Source organism: Sphaeramia orbicularis, unplaced genomic scaffold, assembly GCF_902148855.1.
Source record: "Sphaeramia orbicularis unplaced genomic scaffold, fSphaOr1.1, whole genome shotgun sequence".
NCBI classification, from domain to species: domain Eukaryota; kingdom Metazoa; phylum Chordata; class Actinopteri; order Kurtiformes; family Apogonidae; genus Sphaeramia; species Sphaeramia orbicularis.
The window spans coordinates 312,871-338,284 of NW_021941571.1; the positions used below are offsets into that span (position 1 = coordinate 312,871).

The following is a 25,414-nucleotide window of genomic DNA, read 5'->3' on the forward strand; positions in this document are numbered from 1 at the left end:
GTCTGTTATTTGTCCGTCATCTGTCTGTCATCTGTCTGTCATCTGTCCGTAATCTGTCTGTTATCTATCTGTCATCTGTCTGTCATCTGTCCGTAATCTGTCTGTTATCTGTCTGTCATCTGTCTGTTATTTGTCCGTCATCTGTCTGTCATCTGTCTGTCATCTGTCCGTAATCTGTCTGTTATCTGTCTGTCATCTGTCTGTCATCTGTCCGTCATCTGTCTGTTATTTGTCCGTCATCTGTCTGTCATCTGTCTGTCATCTGTCCGTAATCTGTCTGTCATCTGTCTGTCATCTGTCTGTTATTTGTCCGTCATCTGTCTGTCATCTGTCCGTAATCTGTCTGTTATCTGTCTGTCATCTGTCTGTTATTTGTCCGTCATCTGTCTGTCATCTGTCTGTCATCTGTCTGTCATCTGTCTGTCATCTGTCCGTAATCTGTCTGTTATCTGTCTGTCATCTGTCTGTTATTTGTACGTCATCTGTCTGTCATCTGTCTGTAATCTGTCTGTTATTTGTCCGTCATCTGTCTGTCATCTGTCTGTCATCTGTCTGTTATCTGTCTGTCATCTGTCCGTAATCTGTCTGTCATCTGTCTGTCATCTGTCTGTCGTGTGTCCGTCATCTGTCCGTCATCTGTCCGTCATCTGTCTGTCATGTGCTCATATATGTGTGTTTCCATCATATGTGACGTCCAGGCCTTCAGTCAAAAGAACCAACAAGAGAGAAGAACCTGAACTACACATACACACATACATATACACACATATACACACATGCATATACACACATACATATACACACATGCATATGCACACATACATATACACAGATGCATATACACACATACATATACACACATGCATATACACACATATACACAGATGCATATACACACATACATATACACACATGCATAGACACATACATATACACACATATACACACATACATATACACACACATATACATACACACACGTACACACAGATAAACACATATACACACACATGTTCAACCACACACACACATGAACACACGTTCACACACATACACACACATACATATACACACATACGCACACACAGACGCTGTCCAGCTCCAGCACAGACTGTGGAATTCACTGTTGCCATGGTGATGGAACTGAGCACGCTCTGTGGCGTCGCCTGTTCTTTTCTGTTGCTTTAAATCTGTGTGTAGAAGTGAAGCAGCTTCTGTGGTTCTGCTGTTCCACCTGCACATGCAGGTTTGGACCTTCGCTTCGGGGTTTGTTTGTTTGTTTGTTTGTTTGTTTGTTTGTTTGTTTGTTTTAATGACATCATTTCTTACAGAACCGTGTTTGTTGTAGATGCTTATGTTCAGAGACACGTTCATAAATAGAATCCATTTCCTTCCTCGTCCGTCTGTCTGTCCTGGTCTTTGCTCCGTCCTCCTGTCATCGTCGTCTTCTTCTTTCCTTCTCTCTCTCTCTCTCCTTTCTCTCTGCTCTTCACCCTCCTCCTCCTCCTCCTCTTTCTTCCTTTTCAGTAGCTCACATCTCTGCCATGACAATTCAATGAGAGCGGAGACGCTGATCGAAGGGAACAGAACGGAAAGGAAACGAAGGAAGGAGTGGTCAAGGTGAAGAAGCACAGAGCGAGACGCAGAAGAAGAAGAAGAGGGACAGACAGCAGAGGGACAGACAGCAGAGGGACAGACAGCAGAGGGACAGACAGCAGAGGGACAGACAGCAGAGGGACAGACAGCAGAGGGACAGACAGCAGAGGGACAGACAGCAGAGGGACAGACAGCAGCAGTAGCGGAGGCAGTGGTGAGGAAATCAGAGGGTAAACGGTGGATGGAGGAGGATCAGACCAAAGAGAGGGAGCTAACAACAGAGACTGAAGAGGAGAAGAAGAACAGAAGAGGAGGAGAGAGAGAGAGATGGAGAGCAAAGGAAGAAACATGCCCCCAGGTAACACACACACACACACACACACACACATACACACATATACACACGTACACACATACACACACACACACACACACACACATAGACATCCAGATGTGGACAATCAGATACCTGTCAGACCTGTGGACCTGGTCCAAATGTCATCCAGGTCCCAGTCTGAACCGGCTCCACTTGTGAACCGGGTCCAGGTGTGATCCAGGTCCAGGTGTGAACCAGACCTGCTGACCCCCCTCCCTCCATAATCCGGTCCTGGCCCTGGGGGGTTCTGACGGAGCGGTTCAACAGCTGTTGGTGTGAATAAGTGATCACAACCAGTTCAGGTTTTTATCTGGGTTGGGTCCAGCTCAGTTTGGACCTCCACCTGTTTCAAACCGGTTCCATCTCCTCCGTCAGCTCGTTGCACAGAGAGCACCGAACATTACCGGTCTGCCGTCTCCATGGAAACCAGTCAGTGTCATGGTCGTGTTTGTGTCAAAGCCGAGACGAGGTGGAAGACGAACGCCGACGCAGAGGAGTCGACGACGGAGAAAAACAAACGAACACGCAGACGGGACACCAACAGAACCATCAGGTCCAGTTCAGTCCAGGTCTGATGGTTTACACAGATGTGGGTCTCACTGATCCTGGATCAGGATTTATGTCCAAAGTACAAAGAAAATAGGAGACAAAGACAGACAAAAGGGGACATACGTTTGTGTGTCTGAACCGTGTCTGTCCATGTGGACCCGGTTCAGATGTGAACCCAGTTCAGATACAAACATGGATCCTGGACTCAGAGTCAGGATGATAAAGCAGATGGAACCTGACCCCTCCCCGTAACCCCTCCCCCTGTGGACATTCAGTCCCAGGTTCATGTTTCAGCCACAAACCCATGAAACTGATGGGAACCAGACCCGTGGAACCGGACCCGTGGAACCAGACCCGTGGAACCGGACCCATGGGACCGAACCTCACAGATCCGTTTCAGGGTCAGAGGACCAGTGGTCGCTGTTATTTTGGGATTTCCGTTGCCATGGAAACAGCCCAAGGGTGTGAAAGACCACGGAGGGTTGAGGTGGGTCCTGGTTCTGGTCCTGGTCCTGGTTTCATGGTTCCTGAAGATCAGCAGATGGGTTCTATCTCAGTTTTGTCGTTTTCTTGTCTCCATGGTCTGGTTCTGGTTCTCCCTGTCCTGGTCCTGGTCCTGTATGAAAGAGGTCTGGTTCTGGTTCTTCCTGTGCTGGTCCTGTATTAACATGCTCTGGTTCTGGTTCTCCCTGTCCTGGTCCTGTATTATAGCGGTCTGGTTCTGGTTCTGGTTCTCCCTGTCCTGGTCCAGGTCCTGTATTAAAGTGGTCTAATTCTGGTTCTGGTTCTCCCCGTCCTGGTCCAGGTCCTGTATTAAAGCGGTCTAGTTCTGGTTCTGGTTCTCCCCATCCTGGTCCAGGTCCTGTATTAAAGCGGTCTGGTTCTGGTTCTGGTTCTCCCCGTCCTGGTCCAGGTCCTGTATTAAAGCGGTCTGGTTCTGGTTCCGGTTCTCCCCATCCTGGTCTTATATTAAAAGTGGTCTGGTTCTGGTTCTCCCTGTCCTGGTCTTATATTAAAAGTGGTCTGGTTCTGGTTCTCCCCGTCCTGGTCTTATATTAAAAGTGGTCTGGTTCTGGTTCTCCCCGTCCTGGTCTTATATTAAAAGTGGTCTGGTTCTGGTTCTCCCCGTCCTGGTCTTATATTAAAAGTGGTCTGGTTCTGGTTCTCCCCGTCCTGGTCTTATATTAAAAGTGGTCTGGTTCTGGTTCTCCCTGTCCTGGTCTTATATTAAAAGTGGTCTGGTTCTGGTTCTCCCTGTCCTGGTCCTATATCAACATGGTCTGGTTCTGGTCCACAGATCTGAGCTTCCTGCCCCGTCCTGCCATGGTGTGGTGTGAGCGTGGGATCCAGGTCCTGCTGACCACCATGGGGGCGTTCGCCGCCTTCGCCCTCATGACCGTGGCCATCGGGACGGACTACTGGCTGTACGCCCGCGCCTTCATCTGCAACAGCACGGCCAACTCCAGCACTGACCCCAACCAGAACCAGGACTCCAGCAAGGACAAGAAGGACCCGGGAGCCCTGACCCACTCTGGGCTCTGGAGGATCTGCTGCCTGGAAGGTACTGGGGGGGGGTCACAACAGATGTTACCAGGACCAGGAGGACACAGATCCACCTGGGGTCCCTGGTCCATCTGATCCTCCAGGTTCTAGAAGAACAGGTTTACATCAGATCTGTCCCACATGTCATTTTCATCATCACCTTCATCATCATCACCTTCATCTTCTTTTCTGTTTTCGTTCGTTCTTTGTTTTTCTGTTTTCGTTCGTTCTTTGTTTTTCTGTTTTCGTTCGTTCTTTGTTTTTCTGTTTTCGTTCGTTCTTTGTTTTTCTGTTTTCACTTGTTTTTTGTTTTTCTGTTTTTGTTCTTTGTTTTTCTGTTTTCATTCGTTCTGTTTTTCTGTTTTCACTCGTTTTTTGTTTTTTTGTTTTTGTTCTTTATTTTTCGGTTTTTGTTCATTCTTTGTTTTTCTGTTTTCACTCGTTCTTTATTTTTCTGTTTTCGTTTGTTCTGTTTTTCTGTTTTCGTTCATTCTCTCTTTCTTCTTGTCCTGACTCCTTTGGTCCTCCTCTTCTTCCTCCAGGTTTGAAACGTGGCGTTTGTTCTCAGATCAATCATTTCCCAGAGGATGCCGACTACGACCAGGACGCTGCAGAGTATTTACTACGTGAGTGACACACACACACACACACACACACACACACACACACTACACACAACACACACACACAACACAATACACACACTACACATAACACACACTCAAATATACATACACACACACAAACACACACAACATACACTCAAATACACATACACACACACACACACACACACAGTGGAGGCGTCACATGTTGTACAGTGTGTGCAGATCAGTGGTGGTTGGAGAGAAGAGGATGAATATATGGAGGTGTGTGTGTTGTGTATATTGTGGTTGTATTGTTTATATTGTGTGTGTATTGTGTATATTGTGTGTATTTTGGGTCTGGGGTGTCCTACAGGTGTGTGTATTGTGTGTGTGTATTGTGTGTATTTCTGTTTCTTCCAGGTTCTTTTCAGCTCAGACTCAGTTTCATTCCATTGTGTTTCTGTCCAGCGTACGTCTGTGTCTGATGTAAACGTCTCTTTCTGTTCAGGATGATGTCACAGCTTTATGTCCAACACAGACTGAACACTGGGTTTGACCTCTGCACAACACACCAAGCACAACACAACAACACAAAATAACACACAACAACACAGTGTATTCTGTGTTTTTTCTGTATTTTTGGTCTGGTTGGTCTGTCTCTGAGTTTGGACACAGATTGTCCTCATCAGATCTTTAACTCGTCTTCACATTCAGTGGTGGATGAACATGTTCTGATCCAGATCTAAGCCCTAATGTCCACTGTGGTGTCACTGTAACACTGACACTAACACAAACACTGACACTGACACTAAGACTAACACTGACACTAACACTAACACTGACACTAACACTAACACTGACACTAACACTAACACTGACAATAACACTGACACTAACACTGACACTGACACTAACACTGACACTAACACTAACACTGACAATAACACTGACACTGACACTAACACTGACACTGACACTAACACTGACACTATCACTGACACTAACACTGACACTGACACTAAGACTAACACTGACACTAACACTGACACTAACACTAACACTGACAATAACACTGACACTAACACTGACACTGACACTAACACTGACAATAACACTGACACTGACACTAACACTAACACTGACAATAACACTGACACTAACACTGACACTGACACTAACACTGACACTAACACTAACACTGACAATAACACTGACACTAACACTAACACTGACACTATCACTGACACTAACACTGACACTAACACTAACACTGACACTATCACTGACACTAACACTGACACTAACACTAACACTGACAATAACACTAACACTGACACTGACACTAAGACTAACACTGACACTAACACTAACACTGACACTAACACTAACACTGACAATAACACTGACACTAACACTGACACTGACACTAAGACTAACACTGACACTAACACTGACACTAACACTAACACTGAGAATAACACTGACACTAACACTGACACTAACACTAACACTGACAATAACACTGACACTGACACTGACACTAACACTGACACTATCACTGACACTAACACTGACACTAAGACTAACACTGACACTAACACTGACACTAACACTAACACTGACAATAACACTGACACTAACACTGACACTGACACTAAGACTAACACTGACACTAACACTGACACTGACACTAACACTAACACTGACAATAACACTGACACTAACACTAACACTGACACTAACACTAACACTGACAATAACACTGACACTAACACTAACACTGACACTATCACTGACACTAACACTGACACTGACACTAACACTGACACTATCACTGACACTAACACTAACACTGACACTAACACTAACACTGACAATAACACTGACACTAACACTGACACTGACACTAACACTGACACTAACACTGACAATAACACTGACACTGACACTAACACTGACACTGACACTAACACTGACACTATCACTGACACTAACACTGACACTGATACTAAGACTAACACTGACACTAACACTGACACTAACACTAACACTGACAATAACACTGACACTAACACTGACACTGACACTAAGACTAACACTGACACTAACACTAACACTGACACTAACACTAACACTAACACTGACAATAACACTGACACTAACACTGACACTAACACTGACACTAACACTAACACTGACAATAACACTAACACTAACACTGACACTATCACTGACACTAACACTGACACTGACACTAACACTGACACTATCACTAACACTAACACTGACACTAACACTAACACTGACACTGACACTAAGACTAACACTGACACTAACACTAACACTAACACTGACAATAACACTGACACTAACACTGACACTAAGACTAACACTGACACTAACACTAACACTGACACTAACACTAACACTGAGAATAACACTGACACTAACACTGACACTAACACTAACACTGACAATAACACTGACACTGACACTAACACTGACACTATCACTGACACTAACACTGACACTAAGACTAACACTGACACTAACACTGACACTAACACTAACACTGACAATAACACTGACACTAACACTGACACTGACACTAAGACTAACACTGACACTAACACTGACACTGACACTAACACTAACACTGACAATAACACTGACACTAACACTAACACTGACACTAACACTAACACTGACAATAACACTGACACTAACACTAACACTGACACTATCACTGACACTAACACTGACACTGACACTAACACTGACACTATCACTGACACTAACACTAACACTGACACTAACACTAACACTGACAATAACACTGACACTAACACTGACACTGACACTAACACTGACACTAACACTAACACTGACAATAACACTGACACTAACACTGACACTGACACTAACACTGACACTATCACTGACACTAACACTGACACTGACACTAAGACTAACACTGACACTAACACTGACACTAACACTAACACTGACAATAACACTGACACTAACACTGACACTGACACTAAGACTAACACTGACACTAACACTGACACTGACACTAACACTAACACTAACACTGACAATAACACTGACACTAACACTGACACTAACACTAACACTGACACTAACACTAACACTGACAATAACACTAACACTAACACTGACACTATCACTGACACTAACACTGACACTGACACTAACACTGACACTATCACTAACACTAACACTGACACTAACACTAACACTGACAATAACACTGACACTAACACTGACACTGACACTATCACTGACACTAACACTAACACCGACACTATCACTGACACTAACACTAACACTGACACTAACACTAACACTGACAATAACACTGACACTAACACTGACACTGACACTAACACTAAGACTAACACTAACACTGACACTAACACTGACACTAAGACTAACACTGACACTAACACTGACATTAACACTAACACTAAGACTAACACTGACACTAACACTGACACGGACACTGACATTAAGACTAACACTGACACTAACACTGACACGGACACTGACACTAAGACTAACACTGACACTAACACTAAGACTAACACTGACACTAACACTGACACTGACACTGACACTAAGACTAACACTGACACTGACACTAACACTGACACTAAGACTAACACTGACACTAACACTGACACTGACACTAACACTAACACTGACACTAACACTGACACTAACACTAACACTGACACTGACACTAACACTAACACTGACACTAACACTGACACTAACACTAACACTGACACTATCACTGACACTAACACTGACACTGACACTATCACTGACACTAACACTGACACTGACACTAACACTGACACTATCACTGACACTAACACTGACACTGACACTATCACTGACACTAACACTGACACTAACACTGACACTAACACTGACACTGACACTAACACTGACACTAACACTGATACTAACACTGCTCTGACCCCACCCTGACCCCGCCCTGTTTGTGTCCAGGTGTGGTGCGGGCCTCCAGCATCTTCCCCATCCTCAGCGCCATCCTGCTGCTGCTGGGCGGAGTCTGTGTGGCCTCCAGCAGCTTCTACAAGAGCAAACGCAACGTCATCCTGGGAGGAGGTATCCTGTTTGTAGCTGCAGGTAAGAGGGGAGGGAGGAGGGAGGAGGAGGAGAGAGCAGGAAGGGAGGAGGAGGGAGGGGGAGGGAGGAGGAGAGAGCAGGAAGGGAGGAGGAGGGAGGGGGAGGGGGAGGGAGGAGGAGGCATCCTGTTTGTAGCTGCAGGTAAGAGGGGAGGAGGGAGGGAGGAGAGAGGAGAGGGGAGGAGGGAGGGAGGGAGGAGGAGAGAGGGAGGGAGAAAGAAGAAGGAAGGGAGGAGGAGGAGGATGACGGAGAGTAGAATGAATGTAATTACACTAAACACACACACTACTACTTGATGCAGATTCAGTTCTGTTAAGCTTCATTACCTCAGAGGAGGGTCTGTTTTCATCAGGGTTTGTTCGTCTGTTTGTCTGTTTGTTTGTTTGTTTGTTTGTTTGTTTGTTTGTTTGTTTGTCAGATAACTCAAAAAGTTGTGGATGGACCCATAGCTTTTTGGGTTATCTGACAAACAAACAGATGAACAAACCCTGATAAAAACAGACCCTCCTTGGTGGAGGTAAATATTAGAATAAATATTAATAAAACACAACAGATGATACATCGGTGTATCCCTGGACCAGAACCAGGTCTGGACCGGGTCACAGAACCAGGTTTGGACCAGATTCCGGTCCGGACTGAGTCTCAGGTTCGGGTCTGTTCTTCAGATGTCAGACCCAGGTCCGGACCAGGTCTCAGGTTCTAGTCTGTTCTTCAGGTCTCAAACCCAGGTCCAGACCAGGTCTCAGGTTCTGGTCTGTTCTTGTGTGCAGGTCTCAGTAACATCATCGGCGTCATCGTCTACATCTCGGCGGCGCTCAGCGACATCTCCCCAAAGAAGGACGAGGATAAGAAGTGGCACTACTCGTATGGCTGGTCCTTCTACTTCGGTGGTCTGTCCTTCATCCTTGCTGAGATGGTCGGCGTCCTCGCCGTCAACATCTACATCGAGAAGAACAAGGAGCTGCGCTGCCGCTCACGCACTGACCTGTTCAAGAGCACCACCCACGCCATGCTGCGCCTGCCCAGTTACCGCTTCCGCCGGCGTTCCCGCTCCAGTTCGCGCTCCACCGACCCGCCGCGCTCCCAGGAGGCCTCGCCCGTCGGCGTCTCCAAGACCTTCAGCCTGCCGCCGTCGGCCCCGCCCTTCTCCGTGGCCACGCTGCCCAACCCCCACCACAGCAGCAGTGGCAGTGGCGGCGGCGGTGGCGGCGGTGACATCTCCATGTACACGCTATCCCGAGACTCCAAGCTGGGCAGCCTGGGTGGTGGTGCCCCACCCCTCTACGGCACCGTGGACCGGGCCACGCTGTACCAGCTCCACAACTACTTCCCCAAGGACTCCAGCGGCAGTGGTGGCAGCGGAGGAGGAGGCGGCGGTGGCAGCGGGGGAGGGGCGGTGATTAGCAGCGGCACACTCCCGTCCCTCTCCAAGTCCAACCTGGCGGCGGCGGCGGCGGCCCAGAACACGGCGCCGCTCAACACCTCCACGGCGGCGCCGGCCCCGGCCCCGCAGGCTCCCGTTTCCACGGCAACCATGGAGCGGGACCGCGGCAATGTGGGAACCCTGGACCGACTGACCGCCAAACGGGACCGGGACAGCAACTCAGACACACTGAACAGGAAGACCACACCGGTGTAGAGCTCAGTGCACGGCGGCGTCCAGGAGGTAGGGGAGGGGCAAGATGAGCGGGTGACATCTGGGTGGAGTTTGGGTCGAGCCTTCGGTACTGAGACGCCATCATCAACAGTCATAAAACAGCTGATCCTATACGAGTCATGATGCCGCCTTAAACACTGTCATGACTCCAACAGCGACAGGCGTAGGGCGGCGGCAGAGTGGGTGGAGTGGGCGGGGTCTGCAGAACCGTTTGTCACAAATTAAAGTTGAAGGAGTTTTAAACCAACCATCAGATCAGATAAAGAACAGTCATTTCAATACCTGAAATCAATGATCATATCCAAGACATCCAACCAATCAGATGCTGTGGGTGGAGCTAGATGAATGAATCCACTGTGATGTCATTGGATTGGTCCAATCTGATAGCATCCTGTTCAGAGCCATATAAAGAGAGTTACAACACACTTTGATGTCACCGTTCTGGTGGTCACATGGTTCATGTCAGTGTGAATAGTTCCAAACGAACCCAGCGCTGTCATGTTCTTCTATTGGACAGACAGCAGGTCAATCTGAAATAAGCCCCACCCACCCGCCGTGTCACTACTGTGTGTACTGTTGTGTGTGTTCTACTTCTCAGTAGTGGGCGTGGCCACTGAAAGGACTGACTTTATTACTGTGAAAACTGACATTTAAGCTAAAGGTTGGTGTTAGCTTGGATAGGCTATTTCCATGAGTGGTGCTAACTTTACCAGTTCATTCATTCTGTCATTGGACTGGACTGGTACGCAGACAGACAATGGACCATTGGAGTTTTCCTATTGGAGGACTGTGGTCCAATCAGAAAACAGTGTTTATCTATGAACACTGTGTGTCTGCCAAGTTCTGCTCTGAGAACACACACAATAAGGCAGTAACCACAGGATAGCATACAGGCTAACTTAGCATGTTAGCATTAGCACACACACAATAAGGCATTAACCACAGGGTAGCAGACAGGCTAACTTAGCATGTTAGCGTTAGCACACACACAATAAGGCATTAACCACAGGGTAGCATACAGGCTAACTTAGCATGTTAGCGTTAGCACACACACAATAAGGCATTAACCACAGGATAGCATACAGGCTAACTTAGCGTGTTAGCATTAGCACACACAATAAGGCATTAACCACAGGGTAGCAGACTGACTAACTTAGCATGTTAGCGTTTTCACACACACAATAAGGCATTAACCACAGGATAGCAGACAGGCTAACTTAGCATGTTAGTGTTAGCACACACAGTAAGGCATTAACCACAGGATAGCATACAGGCTAACTTAGCATGTTAGTATTAGCATGGACCATAAACTCAGTAAAAACTCTGTCACAGAAGTTTGTCCTCCTTTAACTCCGGAATAATAACTGTAACACCAGCAGGTTGAACAGAACAACTCCAGTCCAACCCACAGAACCACATTTAGACTAACGATCCCTTCCCTTCGAACCTCCATCATTGTAGTTCTAGTGGTTCCATATGGACTACAGCTGAAAACCCAACAGAACAGTTGGATCAGATGTAAATGGATCCAAACACAAACACAGACCAAAGAAAACAGAATTTAAACAGAAATGACACTGATACAGGAAATAGACTGGACCAGTGGAAAGATGACCATATCTGATCACCTTAGAGCTGGAGTTGGTAGATCAGCACAAAAACAAATGAATGTGTTCAGACGGTGGAACACTGAATGTTTGGAACTATTGGCCCCACCCCCAGAACCAGGAAGGACGTTTATATTTAGTCTGACATGTTTTACAGCAGGAGTCTGTGGAAGTGTGCTAACTGTTCTATTAAAGGCTCTGGAAGTGTGCTAACTGTTCTGTTGAAGGCTCTGGAAGTGTGCTAACTGTTCTGTTGAAGGCTCTGGAAGTGTGCTAACTGTTCTGTTGAAGGCTCTGGAAGTGTGCTAACTGTTCTATTAAAGGCTCTGGAAGTGTGCTAACTGTTCTATTAAAGGCTCTGGAAGTGTGCTAACTGTTCTGTTGAAGGCTCTGGAAGTGTGCTAACTGTTCTGTTGAAGGCTCTGGAAGTGTGCTAACTGTTCTGTTGAAGGCTCTGGAAGTGTGCTAACTGTTCTGTTGAAGGCTCTGGTCCTGTTGTTTTCTGTTGTCGGGTTCATTGAGTTGAGGGTCGACCGTCGCTGTTTAACCTTTGACCTGTAGAGGGCCACGTCAGTCATAGGGACACATGAACGCCGCCTGCTGCCGTACGCCATCATCCGCCGCCGTCCGCTCAGTTCAACCAGTTAAAAGCGTCTGTCTGAACAGAGGGAGGAGCTAAACCTCTGCTATCACACACTCAGTCATTGGGGTGAAGCTAAAGGTTAAAGGTCAAATCTGCTCCATCTATGATGACCTTCCCACTCAAACTGAGAGGGTTTGAACAACTGGAGCACAGATTTGGACTGAAGGTCCCCAAAGTGTGTCATTGTGGTTAATTATCGTTAAAATCGTCTCATGAATCTGTGACATCGGACATGTTCAGACGGTTTTTACGTGTTTTTCACCTCAAATGTTTATGACTGATGATGATGATGATGATGATGGTACTGAAGGCTCGTAGACGCCATCTGCCCAGTGTTCCCTCAAAGGGCTGAACCACAGGTGGCGTTGTGGGCGGGGTAGATTCAGTTTACACTCAGGGGGCGGAGTTTTCATTCAGCTCAAACCGTACTCGTGTAGAATCCTGCGTCCGTTGAATCCAGACTGAGCACGTCTCCGATCCTTCACAGTTTCGTCCACACGACGCCTTGTGATGCGACGGACGAACCGTGTCCGAACCAACGATGGGACCGAACCCAGAGGAGGACGCCCTCTGTCCCCTGGGCTCCGCCCCCTCCTATGACTGGACCGAACCCAGAGGAGGAGGACGTCCTCTGTCCCCTGGGCTCCGCCCCCTCCTATGACTGGACCGAACCCAGAGGAGGAGGACGTCCTCTGTCCCCTGGGCTCCGCCCCCTCCTATGACTGGACCGAACCCAGAGGAGGAGGACGTCCTCTGTCCCCTGGGCTCCGCCCCCTCCTATGACTGGACCGAACCCAGAGGAGGAGGACGTCCTCTGTCCCCTGGGCTCCGCCCCCTCCTTCGGTCCGCTCATCTCTTCATCTTCTTGTCATGTTGCTGGTGTTTCTGGAACTGTTCCGGTTCTTTCAGGGTCTTTTTACATTTTCAGACTTTTTTTTTTTTTTACAGTTTTTCCTCAGTTTCGTTCTTTCTTCTGTTCGTTAACGTCAGTGTTTCCTGTGAAGAACACGTGCACAGACCCAGGACCAGGAGGACGTGGGTCTTCATGGGTTTTTTTTTTTTTTTTTTTTTTGGAGGTGTGAGGACGATCCGTCACCCAAACTCTAGTTTTTCGCTGAATAGCTGTCGTTGTTGTTCCAGGTGTTCTTTCGTAGTTAAATTGGTATTTGACCCAAAACTGTTCTGGAAAGAGCTTTGAGTCCAACTGGAGTCACATGACCAAAACAAACAGATGTGGATGGAAGGACTGACACTGACGTCGACCACAAGAAAGAAACTAACAGCACAGCAGGGACTGAACGGACACACACACACTTATAGAAATATGGGACAGTTTAGGACAGATGGACCAAAGGGACAGATGGACATGTGATGGACATGTGATGGACATGTGATGGACATGTGATGGACATGTGATGTGTTCTACAGGAGTTTCATTTCTGGTTCTTTGTCTAAATTTACAATGAAACAGAAAAACCTGCGTATGGACGTCCACCGATCGAATCATCAAGTGAACGAACAGAAATGGTTCAGACGCACGTGAGCAGGACTGAACTGAGATCTAGATGAACCCCAGACCCTGACCCCCCTAACCTCAGACCCTAACCCCAGATCCAGACCCCCCTAACCCCCCAGACCTGAACCCCCCTAAACCCAGACCCTAACCCCAGATCCAGACCCCCCTAACCCCCCAGACCTGAACCCCCCTAAACCCAGACCCTAACCCCAGACCCTGACCCCCCTAACCTCAGACCCTAACCCCAGATCCAGACCCCCCTAACCCCCCAGACCTGAACCCCCCTAAACCCAGACCCTAACCCCAGACCCTGACCCCCCTAACCTCCGACCCTAACCCCAGATCCAGACCCCCCTAACCCCCCAGACCTGAACCCCCCTAAACCCAGACCCTAAGCCCAGACCCAGACCCCCCTAAACCCAGACCCTCTTATCCCCCTAAGCCCAGACCCAGACCCCCCTAAACCCAGACCCTCTTATCCCCCTAAGCCCAGACCCTAAGCTCAGACCCAGACCTCCCTAAACCCAGACCCTCTTATCCCCCTAAGCCCAGACCCTACCCCTCAGACCAGCAGAACCTCCTCCATGTTCTGCTGCAGATGTGCAGAACAGAACCATCAGACCCAGAACATGAAGCCGTTCACTTGTGTTTAAGGGAAACTGTCCGTCATCATATGTTCAATGAGAACATCTTCTGTTTTCTTGTGTTTTTGGATCTTTTTTCGTTTTTGGATCTTTGTTTTGGCGTAAACTCAGTCAGTAGTGCCGTATTTGTTTAAATCACTGAGGCGGTGGGAGTCGGACTGGATGGACTCAGTTTATAAAGTGACTGTTTGATCTCATAAACTCCGTACAAACACTGCTCTTACTGTGCTAATGCTAATGCTAATGCTACTAGGCTACCGACATGAGCCATCTTCATCCTTCACTCCTCCTCCTCCTCATCCACCAGGCATCAAACACAACCATCAGAATTCATGTGAAGGATTCGAACTGTGGAACGGAACTCAGGAACTGGACTGTAGAACCCATCTGTCCACTGTTCCCATGACCTTTGACCTGGTTAACCCTCATTGACTCCTGTTCAGGTGGTGCAACATCCTTTCTTTCATTCTTTCAACCTTTCTTTCATTCTTTCTTTCATCCTTTCTTTCATTCTTTCATCCTTTCTTTCATCCTCTTTCATTCTTTTGTCATTTCTTTCATCCTTTCTTTTATCCTCTTTCATTCTTTCATCCTCTCTTTCATCCTTTCTTTCATTCTTTCGTCCTTTCTTTCATTCTTTCATCCTTTCATTCTTTCTTTCATTCTTTTATCCTTTCATTTTTTCATCCTTTCTTTCATCCTTTCTTTCATTCTTTTCTAATTTCCTGCGGTTTCTCTTCCTTTCATCTCTTTCCAGTTGTTGAATAAATGTTATAAATATACTTTTTTTTTTCTTTTTTTTTTAGTTTTTCCTCTTTTTTTCTGTAAAATCTTCACACACTTTGGATTTTTTCGGGTTTTTTTTCCTGTTTTCTTCGTCCTGGTTTAATCTTGGTTCTTTGGGCCTCTTCCTGTTTGTGTTCAGGTTCTTTTTATTATTTTTTTCTTTCTTTCTTTTTTCATTGCCAACGTAGCCTAAATACTGGGTGTTTTTTACTGTTCTAGTGGATAACTGTAGGCAATAGACTTTCTCTTCCTCTCTTTCTTTGGGTGGTGTATGTGTAGATATTCTGAATGTCTGTTTGTTTCTACACTTCCTGTATCTTTGGGCTATAAAGTGTGGGCTCAGAGGTCCAGGTTCTGACCAAGGAGCTCCGTTTTTGTCAATGAAAACAGACGATTTCTTGTAAAAATCCTAAAAGTGTTAACATATCATAGAGGGGGGTCGGTCGGAGCCGCAGAAACGGGAGGAAACGGTTCGAAGCTGATGTCTGGAGGTTTGAGATTCTGTTCAAAAGCCATTTTAAAGCAGCTCCTTGTTCAGAACTTCTGCTTCTGACGCGGTTTAAACACAAACCTGGAAACGTTCACTCAGACCGAGACCAAGGGAAGCAATACAACCAAGCCACAAATACAAGGCATATACACATATATAGAAACATATATAGATATATTCAATAAAGTTCTATATGAAGTTGTTTGTGTCCTGTCTGATTCAGTGTCAGCGGTTGAATTTAAACTTTAAAAACCAGAACCATGTGGACTTTACTGCAGGACTTTATTTGGACTACATTTGAACGTATCGTCACCTCAGACAGACTTTGAATCGGACCGAAGCCTCATTTTCTCACTGATGAAAGAAAGTACGAAGAATCCACACGACTTCAGCTCAGTCTCTGCAAAAAGTAGCGAAATGAAAACGAACTGAAGAAAATGTCGAGGAAATTAAAGACGAAGCATCTGTAGTTAAAGAAACGGTGGAAACAAACTGAATTAGAGCATTATGGGTAATGAAGTCTTTTCATCTAATATTAGGTATTCACACTCCAGACTTCATTTTCTACCTTTGACCTTTGACCCTGCTTCTTTAACCTTTGACCCCGTTCCTTTGACCCTGTTCTTCTGCTCGGTTTGACGTTTGTCCTTGACGGTCTGGATTCTCCTTCTGAACCTCCTTCAGGTCCTTCAGGTAGAACATGAGTTTTCAGGAGGAAACAGACTCAGATGTTTCAGTTCCTGTTTTATTTTGAAAAGTCTGTCCTGTGTTGTCACTTCTGTTTGTGTCATCTCCTTCATTCTTTTCACCTGGTTCCACCTCATCCCCTGCTGGTCTCTGTTGAGTTTCACCTAATCCTGGTCCCGGTCCTGGTCCTGATGGTGGTTCTGGTCTTGGTCCCGGTCCTAGTCCTGGTCTCTGTTAGGAGGATCTTTTGGACTCGTTTGTGTTTTGTCGGTGAGTTTTCATTTATTTCTTTAAAATTTCACAAAGAAGAATAAAAACATGAGAAGCAGAACCTCTGAAACTGGTCTGACCTGGTCTCCAGTGGGAGGTCTGACCTGGTCTCCTGCCAGTTGTGGGTTGGTGCCAGAGTTTCAGGTCTTTGTGTCGGTTTTCATCAAATGCGGTCGATCTCCACATGTTGGTCTCACATTCGTTGGACGCCTGTGTTTTCTTTCCGGTGGATTCAATAACAGAGTGTCGCCTTCTATCTGATTCCATCTGTGCACATGCTGTTCTGAGACCAGAAGGTGGTAGCAGAGGGCAGAGGTCACATATGGGAGCAGAGGTCAGAGGTCATGCACGGTATCATCTTTTCATGGTCATCAGATATGACCATATTTGGACGTTCAGAGGCTCCGTAGTTACCGTGGAAACATTCCCAGTAATAAAAGTTCCAGGGGATGTTGGTAGATGGTTCTGAGTATCTGGGTCTGGTTCTGGCTGTTTGGTTCTGGTTCTAGTTCTGGGTGTTTGGTTCTGGGTGTTTGGTTCTGGTTTTGGGTGTTTGGTTTTGGTTCTGGTTTTGGTTCTGGTTTTGGGTGTTTGGTTCTGGTTTTGGTTCTGGTTTTGGGTGTTTGGTTCTGGTTTTGGGTGTTTGGTTCTGGTTCTGGTTTTGGTTCTGGTTTTGGTTCTGGTTTTGGGTGTTTGGTTCTGGTTTTGGGTGTTTGGTTCTGGGTGTTTGGTTCTGGTTTTGGGTGTTTGGTTCTGGTTCTGGTTTTGGTTCTGGTTTTGGTTCTGGTTTTGGGTGTTTGGTTCTGGTTTTGGGTGTTTGGTTCTGGTTTTGGTTCTGGGTGTTTGGTTCTGGTTTTGGGCGTTTGGTTCTGGTTTTGGTTCTGGGTGTTTGGTTCTGGTTTTGGGTGTTTGGTTCTGGTTTTGGTTCTGGGTGTTTGGTTCTGGCTTTGGGTGTTTGGTTCTAGCTTTGGGTGTTTGGTTCTGGTTCTGGGTGTTTGGTTCTGGTTCTGGGTGTTTGGTTCTGGCTTTGGGTGTTTGGTTCTGGGTGTTTGGTTCTGGTTTTGGGTGTTTGGTTCTGGTTTTGGTTCTGGGTGTTTGGTTCTGGTTCTGGGTGTTTGGTTCTGGCTTTGGGTGTTTGGTTCTGGGTGTTTGGTTCTGGTTTTGGGTGTTTGGTTCTGGGTGTTTGGTTCTGGGTGTTTGGTTCTGGCTTTGGGTGTTTGGTTCTGGGTGTTTGGTTCTGGCTTTGGGTGTTCGGTTCTGGGTGTTTGGTTCTGGTTCTGGGTGTTTGGTTCTTTCCTCCTGGTGAATACTGGTGGACTTGAATCCTTGGCTGTTGAATGTTGAGGTTCTGCCTCAGACCCGGGTCAGCAGGTCTTGGACTCGGCGCTGTTCCGTGTATCGTGTCTGAAGGCGTTCTCGTATACGCCGTGCGTTCCTGCGCGTCCTGTGTCTGCTCCGGTGGATGTGAGCGCGTGCGGAGGCGGCTTGTGTTTCTGCTGCTGCGTCAGACCCATCGGACACGCTCTATTTTTAGAACGCAGGACGGCGCCAAACAGCGTGGGTGCAATTCACAGGAGGGAAGGAGGAGGACGCAGACGGAGAACCAGGAGAACCAAGGGAACCAGGAGAACCAGGAGAACCAAGGGAACCAGGAGAACCAAGAGAACCAAGGGAACCAGGAGAACCAGAAAACAGATCACAGACGTGTAGAGAACCAGGGAACAGAACCAGGAGGCAGAATCCACAACACAACAGAACCATTGAACAGAACACAACAGAACCAGTTCAAAGGAGTCATAGGAGTTGAAGGAGTCACAGGAGTCAAAGGAGTCGGTGGAGTGGAAGGAGTCAAAGGAGTTGAAGGAGTCATAGGAATCATAGGAGTCGTAGGAGTCACAGGAGTTGTAGGAGTTGAAGGAGTCATAGGAATCATAGGAGTCAAAGGAGTTGAAGGAGTCAAAGGAGTTGTAGGGGTCGAAGGAGTCGTAGGAGTTGAAGGAGTCGTAGGAATCATTGGAGTCGAAGGAGTTGTAGGAGTCGAAGGAGTTGTAGGGTGTCAAAGGAGTCAGTGGAGTTGAAGGAGTCACCGGAGTTGAAGCAGTCAAAGGAGTTGTAGGAGTTGAAAGAGTCATAGGAGTTGAAGGAGTCAAAGGATAATTGGAATTGAAGGAGTCATAGGAATCGTAGGAGTCAAAGGAGTCGAAAGAGTCATAGGAATCATTGGGGTCGAAGGAGTCATAGGAGTCAAAGGAGTCGCAGGAGTCAAAGGAGTCAAAGGAGTCATAGGAATCATAGGAGTCAAAGGAGTTGGTGAAGTCGAAGGAGTCAAAGGAGTTGTAAGAGTCAAAAGAGTCATAGGAATCGTAAGAGTCGAAGGAGTCATAGGAATTGTAGGAGTCAAAGGAGTCGCAGGAGTTGAAGGAGTCAAAGGAGTTGTAGGAGTCGTAGGAATGGTAGGAGTCGTGGGAGTCATAGGAGTCACAGAAGTCGAAAGAGTTTAAGGAGTCATAGGAGTCGCAGGAGTTGTAGGAGTCATGGGAGTTGCAGGAGTTGTAGGAGTGGAAGGAGTTGTAGGACTCGAAGGAGTCATAGGAGTTGTAGGAGTGGAAGGAGTCATAGGAGTGGAAGGAGTCATAGAAGTGGAAGGAGTCATAGGATTCAAAGGAGTCGTAGGAGTTGAAGGAATCGTAGGATTCGAAAGAGTCGTAGGAGTTGAAGGAGTCGTAGGATTCGAAAGAGTCGTAGGAGTTGAAGGAGTCGTAGGATTCGAAAGAGTCGTAGGAGTTGAAGGAGTCGTAGGATTCGAAAGAGTTGTAGGAGTTGAAGGAGTCGTAGGATTCGAAAGAGTCGTAGGAGTTGAAGGAGTCGTAGGATTCGAAAGAGTCGTAGGAGTTGAAGGAGTCGTAGGATTCGAAAGAGTTGTAGGAGTTGAAGGAGTCGTAGGATTCGAAAGAGTCGTAGGATTTGAAGGAGTTGTAGGAGTCGAAAGAGTCGTAGGATTCGAAAGAGTCGTAGGAGTTGAAGGAGTCGTAGGATTCGAAAGAGTCGTAGGAGTTGAAAGAGTCGTAGGATTCGAAAGAGTCGTAGGAGTTGAAGGAGTCATAGGATTCGAAAGAGTCGTAGGAGTTGAAAGAGTCGTAGGATTCGAAAGAGTCGTAGGAGTTGAAGGAGTCGTAGGATTCGAAAGAGTCGTAGGATTTGAAGGAGTTGTAGGAGTCGAAGGAGTCAAAGGAGTCATAGTGGAAGGAGCTGAAGGAGTTGTGGCAGTTGTAGGATTCAAAGGACTTGTAGGAGTCAAAGGAGTTGTCGGAGTCGTATTGAATGAACTGACTCTGTATCGGTTCCAAACTCTTCAGTAGAAACAGTTGAAGTTGAACCAGGACAGTTCTTTCCAACTCGTCACAGAAACTTCAGCAGAATTTGTTTCATCGTCCAAAATGAAAGTGTTGGTGTTTCCTTAAATGTTTGAAGAACAGGATGAAATGATTCCAAACAGCTTTAACCCTTTGGTATCAGAGGACATCCCATAATATGCACAGATGGGTTCGAATGTCAGTGTTTTTAATTCAGTTTGTTTTAAACTCACGTTTTCTTACTTTTTTTTTCATCAACTTGATCCTTAAACAAAAATACCAAAAACAGAAACTGTCACATTTGAACTCTTTAAATGACATGTTTTTAATGGAAACAAACCAGATTTTTAATGTAAAACACACAAAAGTTATTTTCCAATATTCTTCATATAAATTCTATTATTTATTTGTTTATTTTTTCCTTCTGTCAGTGATTCACTCCAACACTGGTTCAAATTATTATTATTATTGGTTCAAATGTTCAGTGTGTCAGTGTGTATTTGTACTCACTTGGTCGAAGGGTGTTAGTGTAGGCCTTTAACTCTGTTTATTATGGGATGGATTTAGTGGACGGATCAGAATGTAAACAATCAAACACAAATGAAGGACTGTAAAATAATGTGAGCTTTAATAACAGGAAGTGTGTTTGATATGTTCACCTGGACACCACAGGGGTCACATGAGGACCTTTACCAACATCTGTCACTTTAAATGTTAACACACTTTTCCATTCGTCCACTTCCTGTCGTCCACCTCCTGTCAGCTGTCCACTTCCTGTCGTCCACTTCCTGTCTGTCCTCCTGGGTTTCGTACGTCTTCGTTGATCAGGTAGGGATGGTCCCACACCTCGCTAAGACTCTAATTTGCCGCCGTCTGTGTCCAAATCCACAGAAGTCGTCTGTTTGCCGGGTCATCTTTAGGACACGCCCCCCACCCGCCCCACCCCCGACTCAGTATCGGAGGGGGGGTAAAGTGCAACGCCCCCTCCGGGCCACTAGCTGGCGCCGTCCTTCTGAGGGAGACAGCGGCGCCAGGGACTGACGGGCAGCGCCAGCAGCAGGAACAGGACCCCGCCCACGATGAGGACGGCGCCCGCGCAGCCCACGCAGGACACGGACCAGGACAGCTCGTGGTGGAGGGGGACGCTGTGGTCGCTGGACAGGAAGGCCAGGACGGACTGATGGAAGACCAGCAGGGACAGCAGGACCAGCACACCTGAGGGAGACCGGGGACACGTCAAAGGTAGGCCCGCCCGCCTGTCAGCGCGCCGCCATCACCACGGTTACTGACCTGACAGGATGAAGCAGACGGACGCCGGCTTCAGGAAGAACAGGATCTCTTTACTCAGAGACATGGTGATGCAGACGGCGCCCATGACCATCAGGAAGAGGCTGAAGAGCGCCAACATGGCCGCCGCCACGTTCAGGTCTGCAAGGACACGCACACATCAGAGCGGGGTCTGGACCAGGGTCTGGACCAGGGTCTGGACCAGGGTCTGGACCGGGGTGGGACTGGGATCTAACTGGGGTCAGACCAGGGTCCAAAGTGGGTCCAGACTGTGGATTCAGACCAGGGTCCAAAGTGGGTCAGACCGGTCTGAACCTGTTGTTACTAATCAACCCTTTATTGAATGAATCCACTGTAAAAACACAAGTTTTAACCATTAAAACATAAAAACAATGAACTGTGGGAACACTCAAACCCACAAAGGGTTAAATGGATTCAAGTGGAAACGACTGGAAACTTCATGAATGAAATAAAGTCAAATGAAACCTGTTGGTTTAACAATAAACCCTGTTTGACAGCGAATCTGCTCATTTATATTTAATCAAAATCTGGACCTGAAAGAAAAGGATCATGTGAAATAACTTTAATGTTTCTGTTTAATGTCAATAATAAAAACAGATGAAAGAAGAGAAATGACCGCTTTGACATGTGTTTGGGGTCTACTACTGGTCCCTGAACGCCTCCTGGCTTTGTTTGTCGTCTACTATCAGTCCTTGAAGGAGCAGATGAAGAGGAAAGTGAGGAAGAGGAGGATGGAGGGGGTGGGGCTAAAACATCAGCTGACATGAATAGACTCACTTTTCTGTGTCGTCTTCTGAAACAGGACGATGTTTTCCCCAGTGGTGAAGAACTTGAAGTAGGTACAGTTGGAATCTGGAGGAGGAGGAGGAGGGGTGGGGGGGGTAGACGTCATGTTAATAACTGCAGAAAAGCCTCTTTTTTCAAATGGGTCTAAATGTTTGTGTTGAACTCATCAAACTCAGGTTGTTGGTTCAAATCCCAAACATCCGTTCAACTCATTCATGAGCTTGAAGATGATGATGATGTTACGTCCCTTTAAAACTGGGCTGAAATGGACCCTGAGGACCAGCAGGTCCACCCAGTCCTGGACCCTGAGGACCAGCAGGTCCACCCAGTCCTGGACCCTGAGGACCAGCAGGTCCACCCAGTCCTGGACCCTGAGGACCAGCAGGTCCACCCAGTCCTGGACCCTGAAGCCCAGCAGGTCCACCCAGTCCTGGTCTGTTCCTACTCACAGCCCCCACCCCCCCCCCCCCCCCCCCCCCCCCCTCACCTCCAGGCAGTTCAGCAGGTCCACAGCTCTCTCTCTCCGGGTCGATGTCGCTCACCCACAGCGTCTTGGTGCAGCCCTTCCACAGACCCAGGTGGGCGGTCAGACAGGTCTGCGCCACAACCACAGGAGGCGGAGTTAGTAAAGCTCCACCCACTAGTGCTGCTACAGCTCCTTGACAACTAATGCTGCCTTCATGTGCTGTAGGAATTACAGGAAATACTAGTTTCATGAGTTTTTGTTGATTTTCTGTATAATTTAATTCTGTATAAACCCAGTGTGTCCGCCCACTGTCACTGATCCAACTGTGGGTTGGACTGGAAAGAAGGAAAGGAAGGAAGGAAAGAAGGAAAGGAAGGAAGGAAGAGAAAGGAAGGAAGACAGACGGCCACTGTTTCAGCTGTTTCAGCTGCTCTACAGTACACCTGTAGTATCAGGTCACTATAAACTGTGTTTCACACATTTTTCACTTCACTACAACAAAAGCACTTGAACACAACGCACTGGGAATTTCAAATTCCCAGCTGTAAAGGCCCATTTTCCCGACAGCACCTGAAGGCATCATCAGTCCAACTGGACCGACCCAGACCAGGGTTCAGATCCATGAACACCCCGGGCTTTGGCTTCACCTGGTTGTTGTAGAAATGCTTCGGGGGGGCCATCTCCACCCAGAACTCTGTCCCCACGCCCAGAACCGTCAAAACCACGCCCACTATAGCCACAAAGAACGCCAGCTTGATCTGTCGACAGAAAACAACATTTACAACAAACTTCTGTTTAACTTTGATCAAACACTGAGAGCGTCGGTTCAAATGTGTGAATATTTAAGCCCTGAACACCCCACACACACACACACACACACACACACACACACACACACATTCACTACATACTGTGTTCATCACACAAACAGCAGACACCATAGGACGGAGGAGATGATGGAACGACCAGTGGCCCCGCCCCATTTCACCATTTTGAACTTACAGGCGCCAACAGTCCCATAACAGTGTTCATGGTTTTTGTAAAATGTCTGTAAAATCTGTCTGATTGAAGATGGCTGAGACAGCTGCGATTAAAACTGTTCCAGTTGAAAAAAAAAACAAAACTGTTCCAATTAAAGAAAACTGTTCAAATAAACAAAACCCTGTTTCAGTTAAAAAAAAAAAAATGTTCCAATAAAAAACAGAAAAAAAAACCTGTTCCAATTTTTAAAATTAATAAATAAACTGTTCCAAATTAAAAACAAATAATAAACTTTTCCCATTTAAAAAACAAAAAAACTGTTACAATTTAAAATTAAAAAAAAAAAAAAAAAGCAAAACTGTTCCAATTAAAACAAACCAACTGAAATTTCTTTAAATCCTTCCGCTGTGTCCTACCTTCTGCCAAACCCACATACTGAACTAAGTGCATGTAGGTCCAGGGGGGCAGAGTCCAGATCCTAGACCAGTTGGACCTGGTGAACCCTGGTAGGGTCTGATCTTCTCCAAATACTTGTCCTGAACACTCGTGTTCTGCTTCTCTCCAGACGGACCTCTTGCTTTCACCACCGCCTTATACTTTTTTTTTTGTAAATGTGGATTCCTTCGGCTCTCTCCTGCACCTCTGTGCTGTGCTGTTGCCCATAGCAACCGATAGCTTTGTAAGTTCAAAATGGCGCAGCCTCCCACATGTCACAGGATGTGACGTATGTCCTCATTCATAATAACAGTTCAGGCATATTCAACAGGTTCCAAGAAACCAGTCAGGAAATAAATATGTTAAATACACACATACACACATACATACATACACACATACATACATACATACATACACACATACACACATACATACACACATACATACATACACACATACATACATACATACATACACACATACACACATACATACACACATACATACATACACACATACATACACACATACATACATACACACATACACACATACATACACACATACATACATACACACATACATACACACATACATACATACATACATACATACATACACACATACATACATACATACATACACACATACACACATACATACACACATACATACATACACACATACATACACACATACATACATACACACATACATACATACACACATACACACATACATACACACATACATACATACACACATACATACACACATACATACATACACACATACATACATGCACACATACATACACACATGCATACATACATACATACACACACACACATACATACATACATACACACATACATACACACATACATACATACATACACACATACATACATACATACACACATACATACATACACACATACATACATACA

The 25,414-nt window shown here is 46.3% G+C and overlaps 2 protein-coding genes across 2 annotated transcripts in view; one reads left to right on the forward strand and one right to left on the reverse strand.

Annotated features, from left to right (window-relative positions):
- Nucleotides 1-1,923: 1,923 nt before the first annotated feature.
- LOC115416184 (voltage-dependent calcium channel gamma-4 subunit-like) lies at nucleotides 1,924-10,564 on the forward strand. Its single transcript, XM_030129905.1, has 5 exons — nucleotides 1,924-1,954; nucleotides 3,819-4,082; nucleotides 4,606-4,689; nucleotides 8,692-8,832; nucleotides 9,603-10,564. Exons 1-5 carry the CDS (start codon nucleotides 1,924-1,926, stop codon nucleotides 10,469-10,471), a joined length of 1,389 nt encoding a protein of 462 aa, XP_029985765.1. The 3' UTR covers nucleotides 10,472-10,564.
- A 10,496-nt stretch (nucleotides 10,565-21,060) lies between these two features.
- The window catches only part of LOC115416172 (voltage-dependent calcium channel gamma-6 subunit-like), a 14,487-nt gene continuing 10,133 nt past the window's right edge, over nucleotides 21,061-25,414 (reverse strand). The window contains exons 4-8 of the mRNA XM_030129896.1: nucleotides 23,693-23,803; nucleotides 23,067-23,175; nucleotides 22,571-22,645; nucleotides 21,776-21,913; nucleotides 21,061-21,700 (exon numbers count right to left, since the gene is read on the reverse strand). Of these exons, the coding sequence (XP_029985756.1) occupies nucleotides 21,480-21,700; nucleotides 21,776-21,913; nucleotides 22,571-22,645; nucleotides 23,067-23,175; nucleotides 23,693-23,803 (654 nt within the window). The 3' untranslated portion in view covers nucleotides 21,061-21,479. The remainder of the gene's footprint in view (nucleotides 21,701-21,775; nucleotides 21,914-22,570; nucleotides 22,646-23,066; nucleotides 23,176-23,692; nucleotides 23,804-25,414) is intronic.